This window comes from Tachysurus fulvidraco, chromosome 26 (assembly GCF_022655615.1).
Source record: "Tachysurus fulvidraco isolate hzauxx_2018 chromosome 26, HZAU_PFXX_2.0, whole genome shotgun sequence".
Lineage (NCBI taxonomy): Eukaryota > Metazoa > Chordata > Actinopteri > Siluriformes > Bagridae > Tachysurus > Tachysurus fulvidraco.
This window is the reverse complement of record NC_062543.1, coordinates 7,175,309-7,191,674: the sequence shown is the minus strand read 5'-3', so window position 1 is coordinate 7,191,674 and position 16,366 is coordinate 7,175,309. Positions and strand designations below refer to the sequence as shown.

The following is a 16,366-nucleotide window of genomic DNA, read 5'->3' as shown; positions in this document are numbered from 1 at the left end:
GCTTCTTATCTATCATGCAGAATAGTCTCACATAAATGCAAGGAAATTTACAGATTTAGAGTCTCTTATAGAAATACAATTTTCATTCAGCGGTGTGGAATAACAGAACAGGGCAATTTCCTGTTTGTAGTAAAACAGGAAGGTCAGCGTCATGTTTGTTAGCGCTGTAGTTATTAGCTTGCTTTGACAGCATGCTAACGTTTGTGCAGAAATATGATGTCTTGCCTCTGCTTTTTAACTCTGCATTATCGATTATGAGCCAGACAGCAAACAGGAAAGTGTGTGTGTGTGTGTGTGTGTGTGTGTGTGTGTGTGTGTGGCAGAAGCATGGCAGCGAACAGGTCCAGCAGGCAATGCACAGCGCCGGCCTCATGCAGCTGCTGGTACGTAAATGCAGTAAGGGCACGGGCTTCAGCAAGACATGGCTGCTGCGTGACCTGGAGATCCTTTCCATCATGCTCTACTCGTCTAAACGCGAGATCCACTTCATGGCCGAAGAGAGCGAGTGCGGAGAGCGAGAGGAGGACAGAGAGAAGGACAAAGGGCACGACTCGGACCTTTCCAGCTGCTGCGCCGAAGACGCCGATCCGCTCGAGGGGCTGGATGAAGAGACCAAAGCCTGCTTCCAGGTGAGAGCAACAAGCAAGACGATACAGAAAACACAACAGCAAAGTTCTTCTTTGCGCACAAGTCATCGTAAATGTTCTATAAACCATTCATCCTCGTTCTAGATTCTTTTAGCATATATGGGATACACATTCATTTCAGATTACCTGATTAGGGATGCAACAATAGCGATTTCCCAATCTGGAAGAAGATTTTTTTGGTCCTTGTTGTGATATTAGTATAAAAAGTTGTAATCTGTTTATTATTAATCAGTCGAGCTGCATGGAACGTGTTATGTACTCTCTATATGTTCACACACTCGGACTGCTTGGATCATCGTTTCTAACACTAGTGTGTTGATTTGAGTAACGACACACAGTTAAGTGCGGCGCACTATGGCACTAGGCGACACACCACGGGGAAGTGAGCTTGGTATTGGAGCAGTATCAGCACTGATGCATCCTTCTACAGGGCATGTAAATACACGTAAAAAAAAATTGGGGGTCTTCAACCGTGTGTCTTCTTCCAGCTTACTCATGATGCTCTAAATGCTCCTCTGCACATCCTGAGGGCTTTATATGAGCTCCAAATGAAGAGGACGGACTCGTTTTTCCGGGAAGTGCAGAAACGGTGAGTAGACTTTTCCCTTGTTATTTTAAAGATTACGAAAGGAGCGTCTGTAAAACAAACCAAAAAAACCCTTGAAAGGGAAATGATCGGAGAATGCCTCGATTCTCTACAGGTTCGACGGAGACGTGATAAAGACAGACGAGACGATTCGGACTCTGGCACAGAAATGGCAGCCTGCTAAGCGTACGCACTCAGACGAGCGTCATGCGAAGGCCGTGGACACGGACATGATCATCACCCCCTGCGTAGTACGTTGCTTTTGGCCATCTTCAAACATTAAATGTAAACATTCATGATGCCCAGTGCTTAACATAAGGAGTAGGAAGTGTAAGCAGTACAAGGAGATGTTTCTCAAATCCCTTAAAAGCTTCAGACGAATCAGTACCATAGACTCTGACCTCTCCGAATGTTTCCTCTCTCACAGCTGAAGCCAAGCCGCTGCGAGACGGCCACAGAGGAGACGAACGCAGTGACGCAGAAGCTGATCACCATCACAGAAAGCGAGCTGCAGCTCAGTTATGCTAAGCAGCGGCGCACCAAGAGCTCAGCGCTGCTGCACAAGGAACTGGATGCTCGCAGTAACAAGGCAGTGCGCCACTACCTGTTCCGTGTGAATGAGGCCATCAGCATCCTGTACGCCCGGCACGTGCTGGCTCTGCTGCTAGCCCACTGGCCTGACAGTGACCCTATCAGCGAGGAGGACTTGGAGCTGAGCGGAGCCTCACACATGGCGCACATCCTCGACATGCTCATGCAGCTGGAGGAGAAGCCGCTGTGGGAAAAGGTAAAAAAAATATACACACTATACTCATATACGCTGATTGTAGTCGAAAAATGTTGCGTCTGAATTGTATATACAGGTACGTAATGGAAATATACTGTAGGTTTGATCATCTTTTTTTTTTAAAAAAGCCATGTGCAGTCTTTTTCATTCAGATCTACTTTATAAAACATGCACAGGCGAAGAGAAATCCCTGAAATCAATACAGAATCTCCTTAAATAAAATGTGTCAGCTTGTGAATGAAGAAAAAGTCCGAGCACACTTGTGTTGAATGTCGTCTTCTGTCCTGATGCAGATCCTGCAGAAGGTGATAAAAGGCTGCAGTCAGAGCATGCTGGACAGTCTGTCCCTGACTGCGTGTCAGTTCATGGAGGAGCCTGTTATGGCCATGCAGGTCAGAGAATCCAAACACCCCTACGACAACAACACTAACTTTGAGGTATGACATTTTTTTGCATCTGTCCTCATTCTACCTCTGTCCTTGTTTTCATACTGCTCCAATACTGGCACTATTCTGCCTCCAGTCTGCTCCAATCCAGCTTCCAACCTGCTCCTATACATCCTCCATGCCAACGACAAGCAATATACTGACCCAGTATCGCCACCCTTCTGCTTCCCATCTGCCCCAATTCTGACTCCATCTTGGCAAACTAGAGCTCATATACTGGCCCCATTCTGCCAGCATTTAGTCCTCATTCTACCCCAGTGTCTCGGTATTATTCTCATTCTGTCAATGTTTTGCCCCATATCACCCAGAATCATCTCACATACTACTGCCATATAGCCCTATACCTATACCTACCATAACTACACCATTCTGCCCACATGCCGCCCTATTCCTCTTCCTTTCTACATCAATTCCGTCATCCTGCTGCCTCTAGGCCACCTCAATGTTTGCCTTATTATGTACCCAATCTGCCCCAGTTCTGCCCTTTGCCTATACTACCACTATTCTACAGCATTCTGCCTCATTCCTCCCTACATCAGCCATCAGCTTCCCAACAGTACCCCATTTTGCCCTCATTCTGCCAATTTCTGTCTCCATAGACCTCCCCGTTCTGCCACAATGTTATAAATAATAGGATTACATTGTGCGCTGGTGCTATAACTGAAATCTTGCCCTGACATGATCTATTCCCTCCACTGATTCAGGACAAGGTGCACATCCCTGGGGCATTTTATCTGTCTGTGAAGTTCGATTCTCGCTGCCAAACTGAGGAGGGATGTGACGAGCTGCAGCTGGCCAGCAGTGCCGACTTCCAGCAGGACCTGCACACCTTTAGCGGCTCCTACCACAAATGGGCTGATGTGGAGATACCAGGTAATGAGTTCACACCCACTTTGGCAGGACTCACAGTGCTACTATAGGTAAACCTCAAGCTTTTAAGCCTGAACAATTTCCCAAGAGCTTTTGATGAAAACCAGCCGCATACCATAATGCTACCGCCACCATGCTTCACTGCCGTGATGTTGGTGTCAGCGTAACCAGCAGTGTTAGGTTTCTACCAAATTTAGTGCTTTGTGCCAGAACCAAAAAGTTCATTAGGTCTCATCAGTGTCTTTTTCTACATTATTTCCATCCTGGCTTGCAAATGAGATTTCAAACGACTTCACATGGCATTGTGAGGTGTCCAGGCTTGGGTTGTCTTGTGGACATCGTATCCTGTCATGGAGTTTCAGTGGATGATTTCCTCTAGTCTAAGGCACGGTTGTGCCATAGTTTTCTGGTTTTAAAATAATGGATTTATTGTATTGTTTAATCCAAACACTGATCGACATCTTCCTAGAAAACCCAGACTTGTATTGATAGCTCTTTGGTCTTCAGTATTAGAGACCGTGTAGATGCATGACATCTAATCACAGTTAAGTCATTTTACGGTTGAAAAAGGGTGAATGCTTTTCCATGGCACTATGTAGCTACACTATTAGGCAAGTGTAGTAAGGTGTGGATTTTCATTGTTATTTTGTTTTTCTGCCACAGGGGACACTCTTCACTACAGGTTTGTGTCAGACATGAGTAATACAGAATGGGGCTACAAGTTCACTGTGACTGGAGGACATCGCGGACGCTTCCAAACTGGTTAGCGCTCTCTCTCTCTCTCTCTCTCTCTCTCTCTCTCTCTCTCGTTCTCAAATAACGGCCTGTTTTCTTTCACTGTTTATCCTATTTTTAGTAGAATAGCTTTCAGGACCAGTCAATTTCCATCAGAATTGCATGACCCGTTTCTACCTCTGCCTGCTCTCGTGTGTGTGTTTGTGTGTGTTTGTGTGTGTGTGTGTGTTTGTGTGTGTGTGTGTGTCAGAGAGAGAAAGTGAGAGAGAGAGTTGGCATGCATCTCCTGAGTGTGTGTGATTGATTACTGTAGTCATTGTCTAAACAGCAGCAGGTGCGCTCTCCTCACCTGCGTCCTCTCCACTATTATCACACTAATTGAGTCGTGCACCTTTTTGCCCCAGGGTTGGAATTATAAGTCTATACAGGAATATCAAATATATTTTATTTTCCATCCTTGGGATAAATGCTCTTTTTACAAAGTATGCTAATGTCATTCATCTCATGATAAGGGGAATTGAGATTGACTTGGCAACCCTGGCTTTTCCGTCGGCCTTTCAGGTAAATAGTGGAAAATGAGTGGTAATACAGAAAAGGACAGTTCCTAGTACAGGAGCCAACATTGTACATAATTGGCAATAATCTAAGGGCCTTTTTACACCTGGTCACTTCATGTGTTTTCTCTGATCCTATCTGATTTGTTAAAACTGTTCCATTTACATTAGGACACATAAATGCGTCTCGGCGTATCGGATATCGATCCGATCCTTCTATTCCCGCCCTATATGCGAATATATTTCACCTCATTTCCGGGGCATTCTAAGACCCAACAAGACGCCTGGGTGAAAGATCGGAGCCGGCGCTGGTGGGAAAACATATTCGTTTCTGGCGTGATGAACGACTCGTGAGTCACTTGCGAGTGCCGTACTTCTGTTTGGGAGGAGTATAGCGCTGACGTATGTGGCTTGAACAACCACATGCATTTACATCTGTCCAGTTTCATCTGAAACGCGTCCCAGACCACCTCCTGAAGGGGTTTGAGCGATCGGATTTATATCCGTCTCGAAACCGTTTCGGAGGGCATTTACACCTGGTCTTTTTACCATCGGATAGATATCGGATCACAGAAAACGCATGAAGTGACCAGGTGTAAAAACCCCCTTAAACGTGCTAAGCAACATACTTTTAGTTCTGAGTATCTCTCTGAATCCAGTCGAATGGCTAAAACTGATCTATTATCTCAGTACTCTAATCTCCAACTGCCCATGTGGCTCATTTGGAAATCCCACATTTCCAGCTTCCAAATAAACCATACCTAAGTACACTGGCTTTATTTGTTTACCCATCCTGCTCAGGTACAGCGTGAGCGAAACCAGGACGTACGAGTTGGTATAGCTCTGAAGATGTGTCTGTATGGGACGGCTTTACTACTAAGGAAATCTTCACGCGGAGTCACTTTTAAAATCTTATTTCACAGATTAATGTTGCTTACAGTCATTTAGTCTTGTCGCTGATCCAGAAAGAGCATTAATAATCAACTTTTCTGCTTTATTCTTGTCCAAATGCAGGTTTTGAGATCCTGAAGCAGATGTTGGCTGATGACCAGGCTCTGGCCCATCTGCCGCTGGCGGTCATCTGGGAATGGCAGGTGAGCGTGGCCTGTCGTCAGACAGGAAGTCAGCGCTTAAAGGCAATTCACCTGCTGCTGCGGATACTGCAGTGTCCTACTCAGTGGTATGTGTTAGTTACAGCTCTCTTTCTCTCTCTCTCTCACACACACACACACACACACACACCGAGTCTCCTCTTTCTGTTCAGTTCACTGCTTTATTGGCAAGAAAGTAAACCCACACTGTTACCAAAGCAAAGTTATATGAGTAATATACATAGGTGCATATGGAATTATTACAAACCTATTGAGCAAGTGTATGAATATGTGGTGTATGTTCGTGGTGTGTGTGTTCATGGTGTATGTGTCTCGATTCTGCTGGGTAAGGAGAGGGGCACGCTGGGCAAGGGGAGGGGCACGCTGGGCAAGGGGAGGGGCACGCTGGGCAAGGGGAGGGGCACGCTGGGTAAGGAGAAGGGCACGCTGGGCAAGGGCAGGGGCACGCGGGGAGAGGGGGAGGGGCACACTGGGTAAGGGGGAGGGGCACGCTGGCAAAGGGGAGGGGCACGCTGGGCAAGGGGAGGGGCACACTGGGCAAGGGGAGGGGCACGTTGGGTAAGGGGGAGGGGCACGCTGGGCAAGGGGAGGGGCACGCTGGGCAAGGGGAGGGGCACGCTGGGCAAGGAGAGGGGCACGCTGGGTAAGGGGGAGGGGCACGCTGGGTAAGGGGGAGGGGCACGCTGGGTAAGGGGGAGGGGCACGCTGGGTAAGGGGGAGGGGCACGCTGGGCAAGGAGAGGGGCACGCTGGGTAAGGAGAGGGGCACGCTGGGTAAGGAGAGGGGCACGCTGGGTAAGGAGAGGGGCACGCTGGGTAAGGAGAGGGGCACGCTGGGTAAGGAGCAGTGAGTCACTAAATGGGCGTAGGGTAAGAGGTCATTTCTCATCACTTTCTAATTCAGCAATAGACATTACAGTTGTATGCCTTCTCATAAGACAAAGTAGTAAAGAACAATCTGTGAAAGGAGACAGATAAAAGTCAAATTTGATGACATAAATAAGGGAATCTAGACAAAAATGGTCAAATTTGACAGTAATAAAGAATCAGGTACCTTTTGGGGAAAAATATATATATATAAATAGATTTAATGATACTCCTTATATATTTATTTATTGTTATTTCCTTCTCTACTCAACTCTATTGTATAACATCATAGCAGCAGGCAGCTGTGTGTGTTTACCAAACTTAGTGTGTTTAGAAAACTCGACTGATCCCAGATTCAGAGTAAAGGGAGTGGAGTTCCCTCATTACCTCATGTATAGGCATCCAGAAGGATGTGAGCTACTCGTTTAATAAGTTGACGTGTGTGTGTGTGTGTGTGTGTGTGTGTGTGTGTGTGTGTGTGTGTGTGTGTGAGAGAGAGAGAGAGAGAGAACACGCCTGGGCTTCAGATTTACAAAGCTTTTGCATAAAGCACAAGCCACATGCTTCCCCTCTTGATTGTTGCCATGACGATGGGTTCACATGCCAGTGAGATGATTTGCATGTTTTCCATGGTGTCTGGACTCCAGGACATGATCATCTCCAGCAGTGTGTGTGTGTGTGTGTGTGTGTGTGTGTGTGTGTGTGTGTGTGTGTATGTGTGTGTATGTGTGTGTGTGTGTGTGTGTGTGTGTGTGTGTGTGTGTGTGTGTGTGTGTGTGTGTGTGTGTGTGTGTGTGTGTGTGTGTGTGTGTGTGTGTGTTGCTCTAAAATGTGGATATTATGGTCTGTGGTGTCAGATGAATAAGAGGTTGGAGGAATAGACCATGCAAATGGCTCCCTGCCCACCTGTGGCTGAAAGTGGTGCAGCAGTCAGCCAGAGCACTGAATTACAGCAGATGACTGTGTGCTTATTAAAGAAAGAATGATCTCATTCTTTTTCTCTGTTTGTGTGTGTGTGTGTTCATATCTATGTACATATCTGACCTCTCGTACCTACACCTCACAGCGTGAGTTTTTCATGTCCTCATTCTGTTGAATTTTAATTTGAATACTATCCAGATTTTCCACAATAGTGACGTATTTGTTCCACTTTTACTCACATTTCTTTTCAGCAAAATGACCTTCAATAGAGGAATACTTTATTTACACACACACACTTATGTATTTGTCTGTTTATTAATTTGTTGGTTGTTTAATTGAGTAAAACTAAAACTGTATGTATGTATGAGTGTGTGTGTGTGTGTGTGTGTGTGTGTGTCGCTCTGCCACTTAGTGCTGACAAGCGAAGACCAAAACCTAGGAAGATTTGCTAAATGTAATGGCAGTACATCAAGTCGTTGCTGAGATATTTCCTCAGTTACTGGTTTCTGAAGCCCTCACAAGTTTCCTTTCGCTAACATCTCTGCCAGTTTTTGGGCTTGATGTATAAATGTAAAAACATCGCTGAGATTTGGTCTCACTTTCTGTGAAGTGCCAAGTCCTGGTCCTTCACTCGCATTAGAAGTTTGAGTCTAAATACCACACACTGGTGCCAAGAAATACCCTCACTTCCTGTTTAACTGCTTTACTGTCACATAAACTTTCACATTATAGACACACACACATAAAACTAGTGGATTTGTCGAAGACCCGATTGGGGTTATAAGAATATTTATATTTGCCCTATTTGTGGTGTAAGGTAGCTGAAACTGTCCTCCATCACTGTGCAAGATTTCATCATCATAATAATAACAAAAATAGGGGCCATGCATCTACATACTTGTCCTTAAAAACAATATTTAAAACCGAATATTAAAATAAAAAAGCTTCTTCTGTAGCTGACTTTCAAATGACTCTGTTGGGAACCTGGCACATGACCTATCTTACCCTATGCAGTGATTATGTCCAGCGAATAGGACGTCATTTTCTACATGGACTAACTTACTGCTGTGGGAAAAAACTACAGATTTTAAGCCTATGAAATGCAAAGGTAGGGGAAAGAAAAAAAAAGGAAACCTCACTAAAGGTCCAAATGAATCTGAAACCTCAAGATGATGATTCTGGAAGCTTGTTATTAAAAGAGAAGAGAACGATTCAGCTTTCGATTTTGTAGTTGATATGATATGAACACATGAATGTGTTGCTGGAGCTAACGGTCTCTTAGAGTGTGGGGCGCGTCATTGTTTCATTAATATTCAACTACTAATAGTTTTAAATCATTTCAAATAAGTTAGTCTTTCCTGTGATGTTCAACCAACTGTGTCTGTGTGTGTGTGTGTGTGTGTGTGTGTGTGTGTGTGTGTGTGTGTGTGTGTGTGTGTGTGTGTGTGTGTGTGTGTGTGTGTGTGTGTGTGAGAGAGAGAGAGTTTTAATATCTTAATAGTGACTAACGTGTTCCCAAATGGATAGAAGGAAAATGTAATTAGAAATGAGTTCTAAACGAGCTGTAAGGATTGCTTTTGCTTATTGAGGTCATGGTTATTGTTAGTCTCTGTAGAGCAGAGCGATTATTATGAATGGCATTAATAATGAAAAATAAGGAATTTACACAGACGTGTGTGTGTGTGTGTGTGTGTGTTTTGCAGGGGCTGCGATCTGACCCTGCTCAGGCCACTGTGGCAGCTCTTTACCACAATGGAAAGTGGAGTAAATCATGATCCCACCAGCATCACCGTCCTGTTGCCACTTCATCGAGCTCTCACTGAACTCTTTTTCGTTGCTGAGACCAAAGCCATGGTGAGATTCTAACTTTCTTCTCACTCACACACACGCGCTCATGCGCACACTCACACTCACACACACACACACACACACACACACACACACACACACACACACACACACACACACACACGTGTTACCATTCTCAAGAACTAACATCTACTTTGTGTCATGAGAGTTTGTGTGCATTACATTACTCAGTGTATAAGTTCTAGGTGTGCTGAACACACTCTGCTTATCTCGTCCACCTGCTCACCTGAACAAAGAACTGTGTGTGTGTTTATGCGCGTGTTTATATATGTGTCTCTGTGTGTGTGTGTGTGTGTGTGTGTGTGTGTGTGTGTGTGTGTGTGTGTGTGTGTGCCTATATATATACAGTATATATGTGTGTGTGTGTCTGTGCGTGTGTCTATATTCAGTATATGTGTGTGTGTGTGTGCGCGCGTGTGCGTGTATCTATATATATATATACTGTATGTCTGTGTTTGAAAGAGCAAGAGAGAAATGAAGAAAAGAACTCCATTAGAGGGCAGTAGCACATCTTGACAGCTTTTAGTAAAACATGTTTGTTACATGATTACATGTGTACACACGCACACACACACACACACACACACACACACACACACACACACTGCCCTGAAATGCACACTCAATACAAACTCATACATTGTGTGTAATATAAGGATAAGGTTTAAATAAAGTTCTATGAGGGTTAAAGAACCCTTGCCATGTTTCCCCTGCAGCATGTACAGCAGGCTCTGTGGAACTCCAGCCTGTTTCACCAGGAACAGCAGAAGTTCTTGAAGGACACACGGGTAGTGACAAACAATAAATAAATAGAAATCAACACTAAACACTTCCACAATCAACGTTCCACAAGCGTTCATGAGGAACGTGCATCTTGTTACCGTAGATGGCATTAAAGCCTGGAGCGGTTCACACACACAGCTCAGACACACCAAGAGAAGTCTGGCTTGAATCAGGGCCACGGACATTTTTCTGCCACAATCCCACTTTTAGTCTCTCTTTATAAACATCGCAGGCTTCTTATCTGTGTCCTAAGTCGCTGCTCTGTCTGCGTGCCCATCACTTCATCACTGGCGAATAAATGCAGTTGGAAAATCCATTTGTCTGTGTAAAAATAGATGAAGATAAGGGATGACCGAAGTGCTGGCGTCGATCATAATGTTTATTGCATCGGATGATTAAGTAGATGTTACCCTGGTGATCGGTACGTGAATGCGTTCCAGGACGTTGTGCTGAAATTTAAAGAGTTTGTACACAGTATCAATGGGACGTCCGGACTTGTTTGAGAATGGATGATTTAGGCATGGAGTTTTAGTCTAAACTCTTCTGACGACTCGTTTGTTTTGTTTTCAGGAGCAAGGCATACTTCAGGAGTATCTCCTCGCTCTGACAACCAACGAACAACTCGTAACGCACACAGCTCAGGTAAGACCAGCTTCCTCCTCTCCAGTCTGCGTATATTAACCTCCATCACAGGAAGCGTTCAAACACGAATACTGAAGACCGAGCATGAAGAAAAAAAAGAATTTCTTTGTTTTTTTTTTGAGTTAAAGAGTCCACTGATATAATACACTCGTGTGTGTGTGTGTGTGTGTGTGTGTGTGATGCAAGACGTGATTTATATTTTATTTATTTGTTTATTTATTTATTTATTTTGTGCATCACAGTGTGGCTCAAAGACCAATTCTCAAAGTCAAGGGTCTTATGGTCACGGTGGCTTAGTGGTTTGCCTCACACCTTCAGGGTTGGGGATTCGATTCCCACCTTTGCCTTGTGTGTGTAGAGTATTGCATGTTCTCCCCGTGCCTCGGGGGTTTCCTCCGGGTACTCCGGTTTCCTCCCCCGGTCCAAAGACATGCATTGTAGGTTGATTGGCATCTCTAGAAAATTGTCCGTAGTGTGTGTGTGTGTGTGCCCTGCGATGGGTTGGCACTCTGTCCAGGGTGTATCCTGCCTCGATGCCCGATGACACCTGAGATAGGCACAGGCTCCCCGTGACCCGAGATAGTTCGGATAAGCGGTAGAAAATGAATGAATAAATGAATTTTCCTACAAAGTTTAACACCAAAACCAATGAGAAATCCAACGAGGAAGCAGAGGAGACAGCAAAAGTTTTGACTCCAGAATGCAGCGCAGCTTTACGACTCACAGCTCAGCTAGTAAGCTAGGTGAAGCCTTTGAACCCGATCAAACACTGAAATTGTTAAAGCGTAAAAGTAAAGCGATTCAAATTTAAAGTCAGCTCAGAAATCCATTCTAGAAATGAATCTCTGATTAGAAAGATAGAACCGAAAGGTGGATTTCTTCTTTAAAGCAGCACTTTGATGGACATGTTAGAAATTGTATACTATTATTTAAACATTTTTAACATTCATGCGTGGGGTTTAAGCAGGAAAAGTACAGCCCGGAGCATTCGTGACTACATTCACCGGATCTTTTAACGTATAATTGAGATGGATCCAGCAGATCAACTTTTCACCATGTTTACATACGCCTAAAGCCTGAAGTAGCACGCTACATATCATGAAAACTTAATGAGACTAATCCGGCTGTGTTTTGTTTTGTTTTTTCTCCGTGCCAGCGTTCGGTGGAATAACGTTCGTTCAATGCCGCTGGATTGGGTTTAATATAACAGCCTGAAATGTGTGCTCGGTGTGGGAGGCTTGTCTAGAAACAGAGACTATCCCGGAGACATCCGTATTAAAAATCAGACCGCGCCGTCGGTTACGTGCGTGTTAGCAGCAGAGCGTAAATTCAGAACTGCTTCTGGGGAAAGAAAGTGACAAAAGAAAAACAGATTGACAACAAAACAGGAGAGATGAAGCTTTTAAAGCACGTAATGATGATAGACAGTATTGAGCGAGTGCAGGTGGCAATGTTCATGTAGAAAAAATATTGTGACTCACGTAGTCACTCTGTACAGCCGTGGTGAGCAGAGAAGCATCTCAGCATGCTCTAAACATCAAATCTCCAGCTGGATGAGCTACAACAGGAGTCGTCCGCATCAGGTTCAGCTCCTTCCAGCGAAGAGCAGGAATCCGAGGCTGTCACGGATGCAGACTCGCTCTAACTGAACATCACGTGCCATGAGCACTTCCTGTTCTTCCTGAACTCCCTTATCTTTCTGCCTTGCTAAAGTTTTTTGCTAGAATCCATTGGCACTTAGAAATGGTCTCGCATCAGGATCAGATATAAAATCAAATCACAAACCTTGCGAGTTTGTGTCCCCTGTGAATCACCGAAACACTGAAATGTTTTCGACAACACAACAATCGCTGCCTCTGCAGCGTGACTGTCAAACGATGAGACGCCGAAGCTGACGTGATGCATCTTTGAGCGCGCGCGCGCGTGTGTGTGCGGTGCGTGCGTGCGTGTGTGTGTGTGCGTGCGTGTGTGTGTGGGTTGTGGTTATCTCTTATGCTTTTAGTAATTATCCCGCACGGATGTGATCAGAAGAGGTGGGAAGATGACCGTGTTGTTTGTGTTGTTGTGTTGTGCTCAGTGTAGGCTGCTTAAATACTCATACTTTAGTTTTGGCTAAAACAATTTTTTTTATATATATTATTTATTTATTCCTGTGCCAGAAATGTTATTAAGTGCACGTTTCCAACAAAAGTGTCAGTTGTGTGGTTGATTACTGCGTAGGTGTGTAACACAGTCTGGTGAATTACCTGCCATATTCTTTTACTTAATCATCCCTCAGGATGTTGTTCTCACCTTCATTCTCTTTCTTTTTTATGTCTTTTTTTTCTAATTCTTTATGGCGCAGGCACTGAAGAACATCGCTGCCATCAGCTTGGCCATCAATTACCCAAATAAATCCACCAGACTGCTGAATGTTTCTCCCTGAGACGGGGAAAATCGGGGCTGTCGGCGCAGCGTGTGTCCTCCATCGCTGCCTTATAGCAGGCAGGTAAAAGGTGTTCCAGGAAAGCCCCAGTGCGCTCGCTCGCTCTCTCTCTCTCTCTCTCTCTCTCTCTCTCTCTCTCTCTCAAACTCACACTCATACACACACACACACAACCACACACACACACACGTATGCAGCGTCTTCCAGAAACCGGAGCCCTCCTTAATTAAGGGACACTGAGAGAATTACCCTTGTTGTCGTGTCATTTTAGTCGATGTCATCAGAATTAGCATTACGGACGGGCCAAAGGCATCTCTCAAGAACTCAAGAGCATTCTTCTTCCTCCTATTTTTTTTTTCTTCTATTAATCGCCCTCTTCATTTCTTACTTGAACCAGCTCCAGTTCTGAAAGCCGGGCAGCGGTGACGCGTGCCAAATTTCCCAGCGTTTCCCTCAGCAGAGTCGCTCTTTCCTCCCTTTATTTATGCTCCTCATCAAGCGCACCTCGGGCGAGACAATCGATTAGGCTGAAAGCAGGTCACCTCTCACCGCTTTCGGCCCTAAAAATACAAGCGACTCACACAGCCTCATCCGTCAGGGTGGCCTGAGACTCGGGTCCAAACCAGCGACAGCCTCAGAGAGCCGCTCCGAACAGTTTATTCACAAATTTACAAAACGACTTTAACAAAGTTAAAGTTTTTTTTTTTTTAATTATTATGAATACTATTATTATTATGAACATTATTATGAATGTTCACATCACCTGTATACTGTTATATATCCATCACTTGAAAACTCATTCTTCTACATGTATTTGCGCTTGGGAGGTCGTTTCGATGTGCCACAGGAAACTGTAGCCTTAAAGCGATCAGTAAACCGACTGGTTCAGAATAAGGGACGGCCTCGGACCTGAAAATGAAATAATCTTAGTTGGGGTTTTTTTTTTTGTTGTTGTTTTTAATATGCTGCTTAATATTTTTTTTCTGGTTTGAACAGTTAGACTAATTAGATTAAGGGAATTGCTATTTGAATCCTGGTGTTAGGAGTTTACAAGTTAGTTAGTTGTTTGTTTGTTTTTTATTATTACATAGGATATCAACAAGCAGAGGTGTGATTAAAACAATTTTTTTGGATTTTATTTTAGTGGGTTTGAACTAGAAAACGATTAAGGTAAATAGTCGTTGACGCCAAAGAAACTTCTCGCCTGAAAGAAAAAAATTAATGTCAAGGAACGTTCCGGAAGTAGTTCCAGTAGTGCGGATCTTCTGACAGGATATTTGGATGATAAAACAATAGACATTAAGGTATTTTTGCATTGCTGACTGAGGATAGGGATCGATAGAAACGGTTGAGGTTAAACACAGACCCTTTAGTCGTCAGTAAGTTTGTTTACAAGAAGAAAAAGAAAAAAAAAGAAATGCAAGTATGTATACAGAGCATTTTGCTTTCGGTGCCTGAACTTCACTCTCAAGATGGCTGCCAAGAAGACTTCAGTCTCTCAAAGCCTCAGATCTGAATAAATTCATGTGCCTATGTTTTGAAATGAAGCAATCTTGATTTGTCATTTCATTGTAAAAGAACATAACCGTTATTTTTTTAAAATGAAAAATCTATGGCTTTAATTTGAAATCTTTTTTTTTTTTTTTTTTTTTTAAATGATTCTTATTATTTTCATGAATGTCATCCTTTTTTTCTATTTGGTTTCACCCATTACTCGGTTGATGTTTCATGTGAATTAAAAATTGACATGAATGTAAATAGTTATGTTATATATAGGAAAAAAAAATTTCATATCAACTCACTCCCCATAATAAATCCAAATTATTTAATATATTGTTCTGGGTTAAGATTTAACTCTTGATTTTGTATGTCACGGCACTTGAGTTTTTAATTAAAATGCAGTCGATGCTTCATGGCTTTCTGCTTTTCTTTTCTTATTTTTTAAAGGAAAAACAGTAAATTAAAGATTGATATTTTGTAGGGATGCATCGATACCAGATTTTCAGATGGTTTATGTTTAATACTACACTTTTACACAATACATTATAATTAATTGAGGTTAATTCTTAGTGTCAGTTCACAAGAAGAAGCCTTTTGTCACATCTGCATTACAGCACTGTGAAATTCTTGTCTTTATATATCTCAGCTTTTTAGGACGTATGGGTCAGGGCACATGGTCAGAAATGATACAGCATGATAGAGAGTCAAGGGCATCAATCAAGAGCCCAGCAACGACAGCTAGGTGATGCAGGGCCTTGAACCGCCGGCCTACCGTAATCTAGACTGATCTTAACTCCCGAGCCAATCAACATGGACGTCACAGAAGGTTTTATTGACCCTCTTTTTGTATCTTTACTAGAGAGCAGGTATCTTTAACCCTCTGAGTTAAACAGAGAACAACAGAGTGAAAACATGGACAGAAAACAATATAAGGAGACATGAATCGTACTTTTGGTACAAAGTGTAGATCTGAAGTGTACAGGACTCAGTGCTCGCTGAAGAGAATTGCTCTTCTTGTTTAATCTCTCTCTCTCTTTCCCTCATATCCCAGTTTCTTTTCATGCTCTCTTCACTGCTCCATATTCTCAAATACCTTGGTGTGTGCACACCTTGGGCACTTATTTTTATCGACCACGCTTGCTGCTGTGTGCTCCCATCGGCCTCTCTCTCTCGCTCTCTCGCTCGCTCTCTCTGCTTGCACACCGTGTTACTGTTCTGGTGTTGTCAAGTCTTCATAAGTGGCCAATGAGCAGAACTTCAACAAAATAAACTTTACATTAAAACTAGAATGAATTTCCTGGTTATGTAATTTTGTATGTGTACCTATTAAGCATGTAGTACACAGTTCTAGACGGGGAAACGATTTATATTCTAGGGAGTTTTTCCTTCCCACTGTTGCCACTGGCTTATTCATTTAGGATAAATTGCCAAATTTTTTTTTTTGTTGTTAAAGTTTACATCCTGGTTTTTTTCAATTTCTGTAAAGCTGTGTTGTTGTAGGACATTGCTGTAGTAACCCTGTATAATGTAGTCTTTGTTTCAATTGTTGATCAAGACACATATAAAGATCAGTCATTTCATATCAACTGTTGCATGGAAAAGCAGGTTGGTTTGCCTGACGGT

General features: G+C 43.4%; 1 protein-coding gene across 7 annotated transcripts in view; it reads left to right on the top strand.

The window, feature by feature from the left end:
- The window catches only part of zzef1 (zinc finger, ZZ-type with EF hand domain 1), an 80,354-nt gene that overhangs the window by 47,471 nt on the left and 16,517 nt on the right, over positions 1 to 16,366 (top strand). For 2 of the 7 annotated variants that reach the window (XM_047809137.1, XM_047809139.1), the window contains exons 43-53: positions 324 to 629; positions 1,136 to 1,236; positions 1,349 to 1,484; positions 1,661 to 2,020; positions 2,314 to 2,457; positions 3,171 to 3,339; positions 4,000 to 4,098; positions 5,640 to 5,805; positions 9,228 to 9,378; positions 10,747 to 10,818; positions 13,163 to 16,329. In XM_047809137.1, the coding sequence (XP_047665093.1) occupies positions 324 to 629; positions 1,136 to 1,236; positions 1,349 to 1,484; positions 1,661 to 2,020; positions 2,314 to 2,457; positions 3,171 to 3,339; positions 4,000 to 4,098; positions 5,640 to 5,805; positions 9,228 to 9,378; positions 10,747 to 10,818; positions 13,163 to 13,243 (1,785 nt within the window). In that variant the 3' untranslated portion in view covers positions 13,244 to 16,329. Of the gene's footprint in view, positions 1 to 323; positions 630 to 1,135; positions 1,237 to 1,348; positions 1,485 to 1,660; positions 2,021 to 2,313; positions 2,458 to 3,170; positions 3,340 to 3,999; positions 4,099 to 5,639; positions 5,806 to 9,227; positions 9,379 to 10,746; positions 10,819 to 13,162; positions 16,330 to 16,366 lie in introns of those variants that run through there. The other 5 variants (XR_007139583.1, XR_007139581.1, XR_007139584.1 and 2 more) reach the window with 5 other exon arrangements.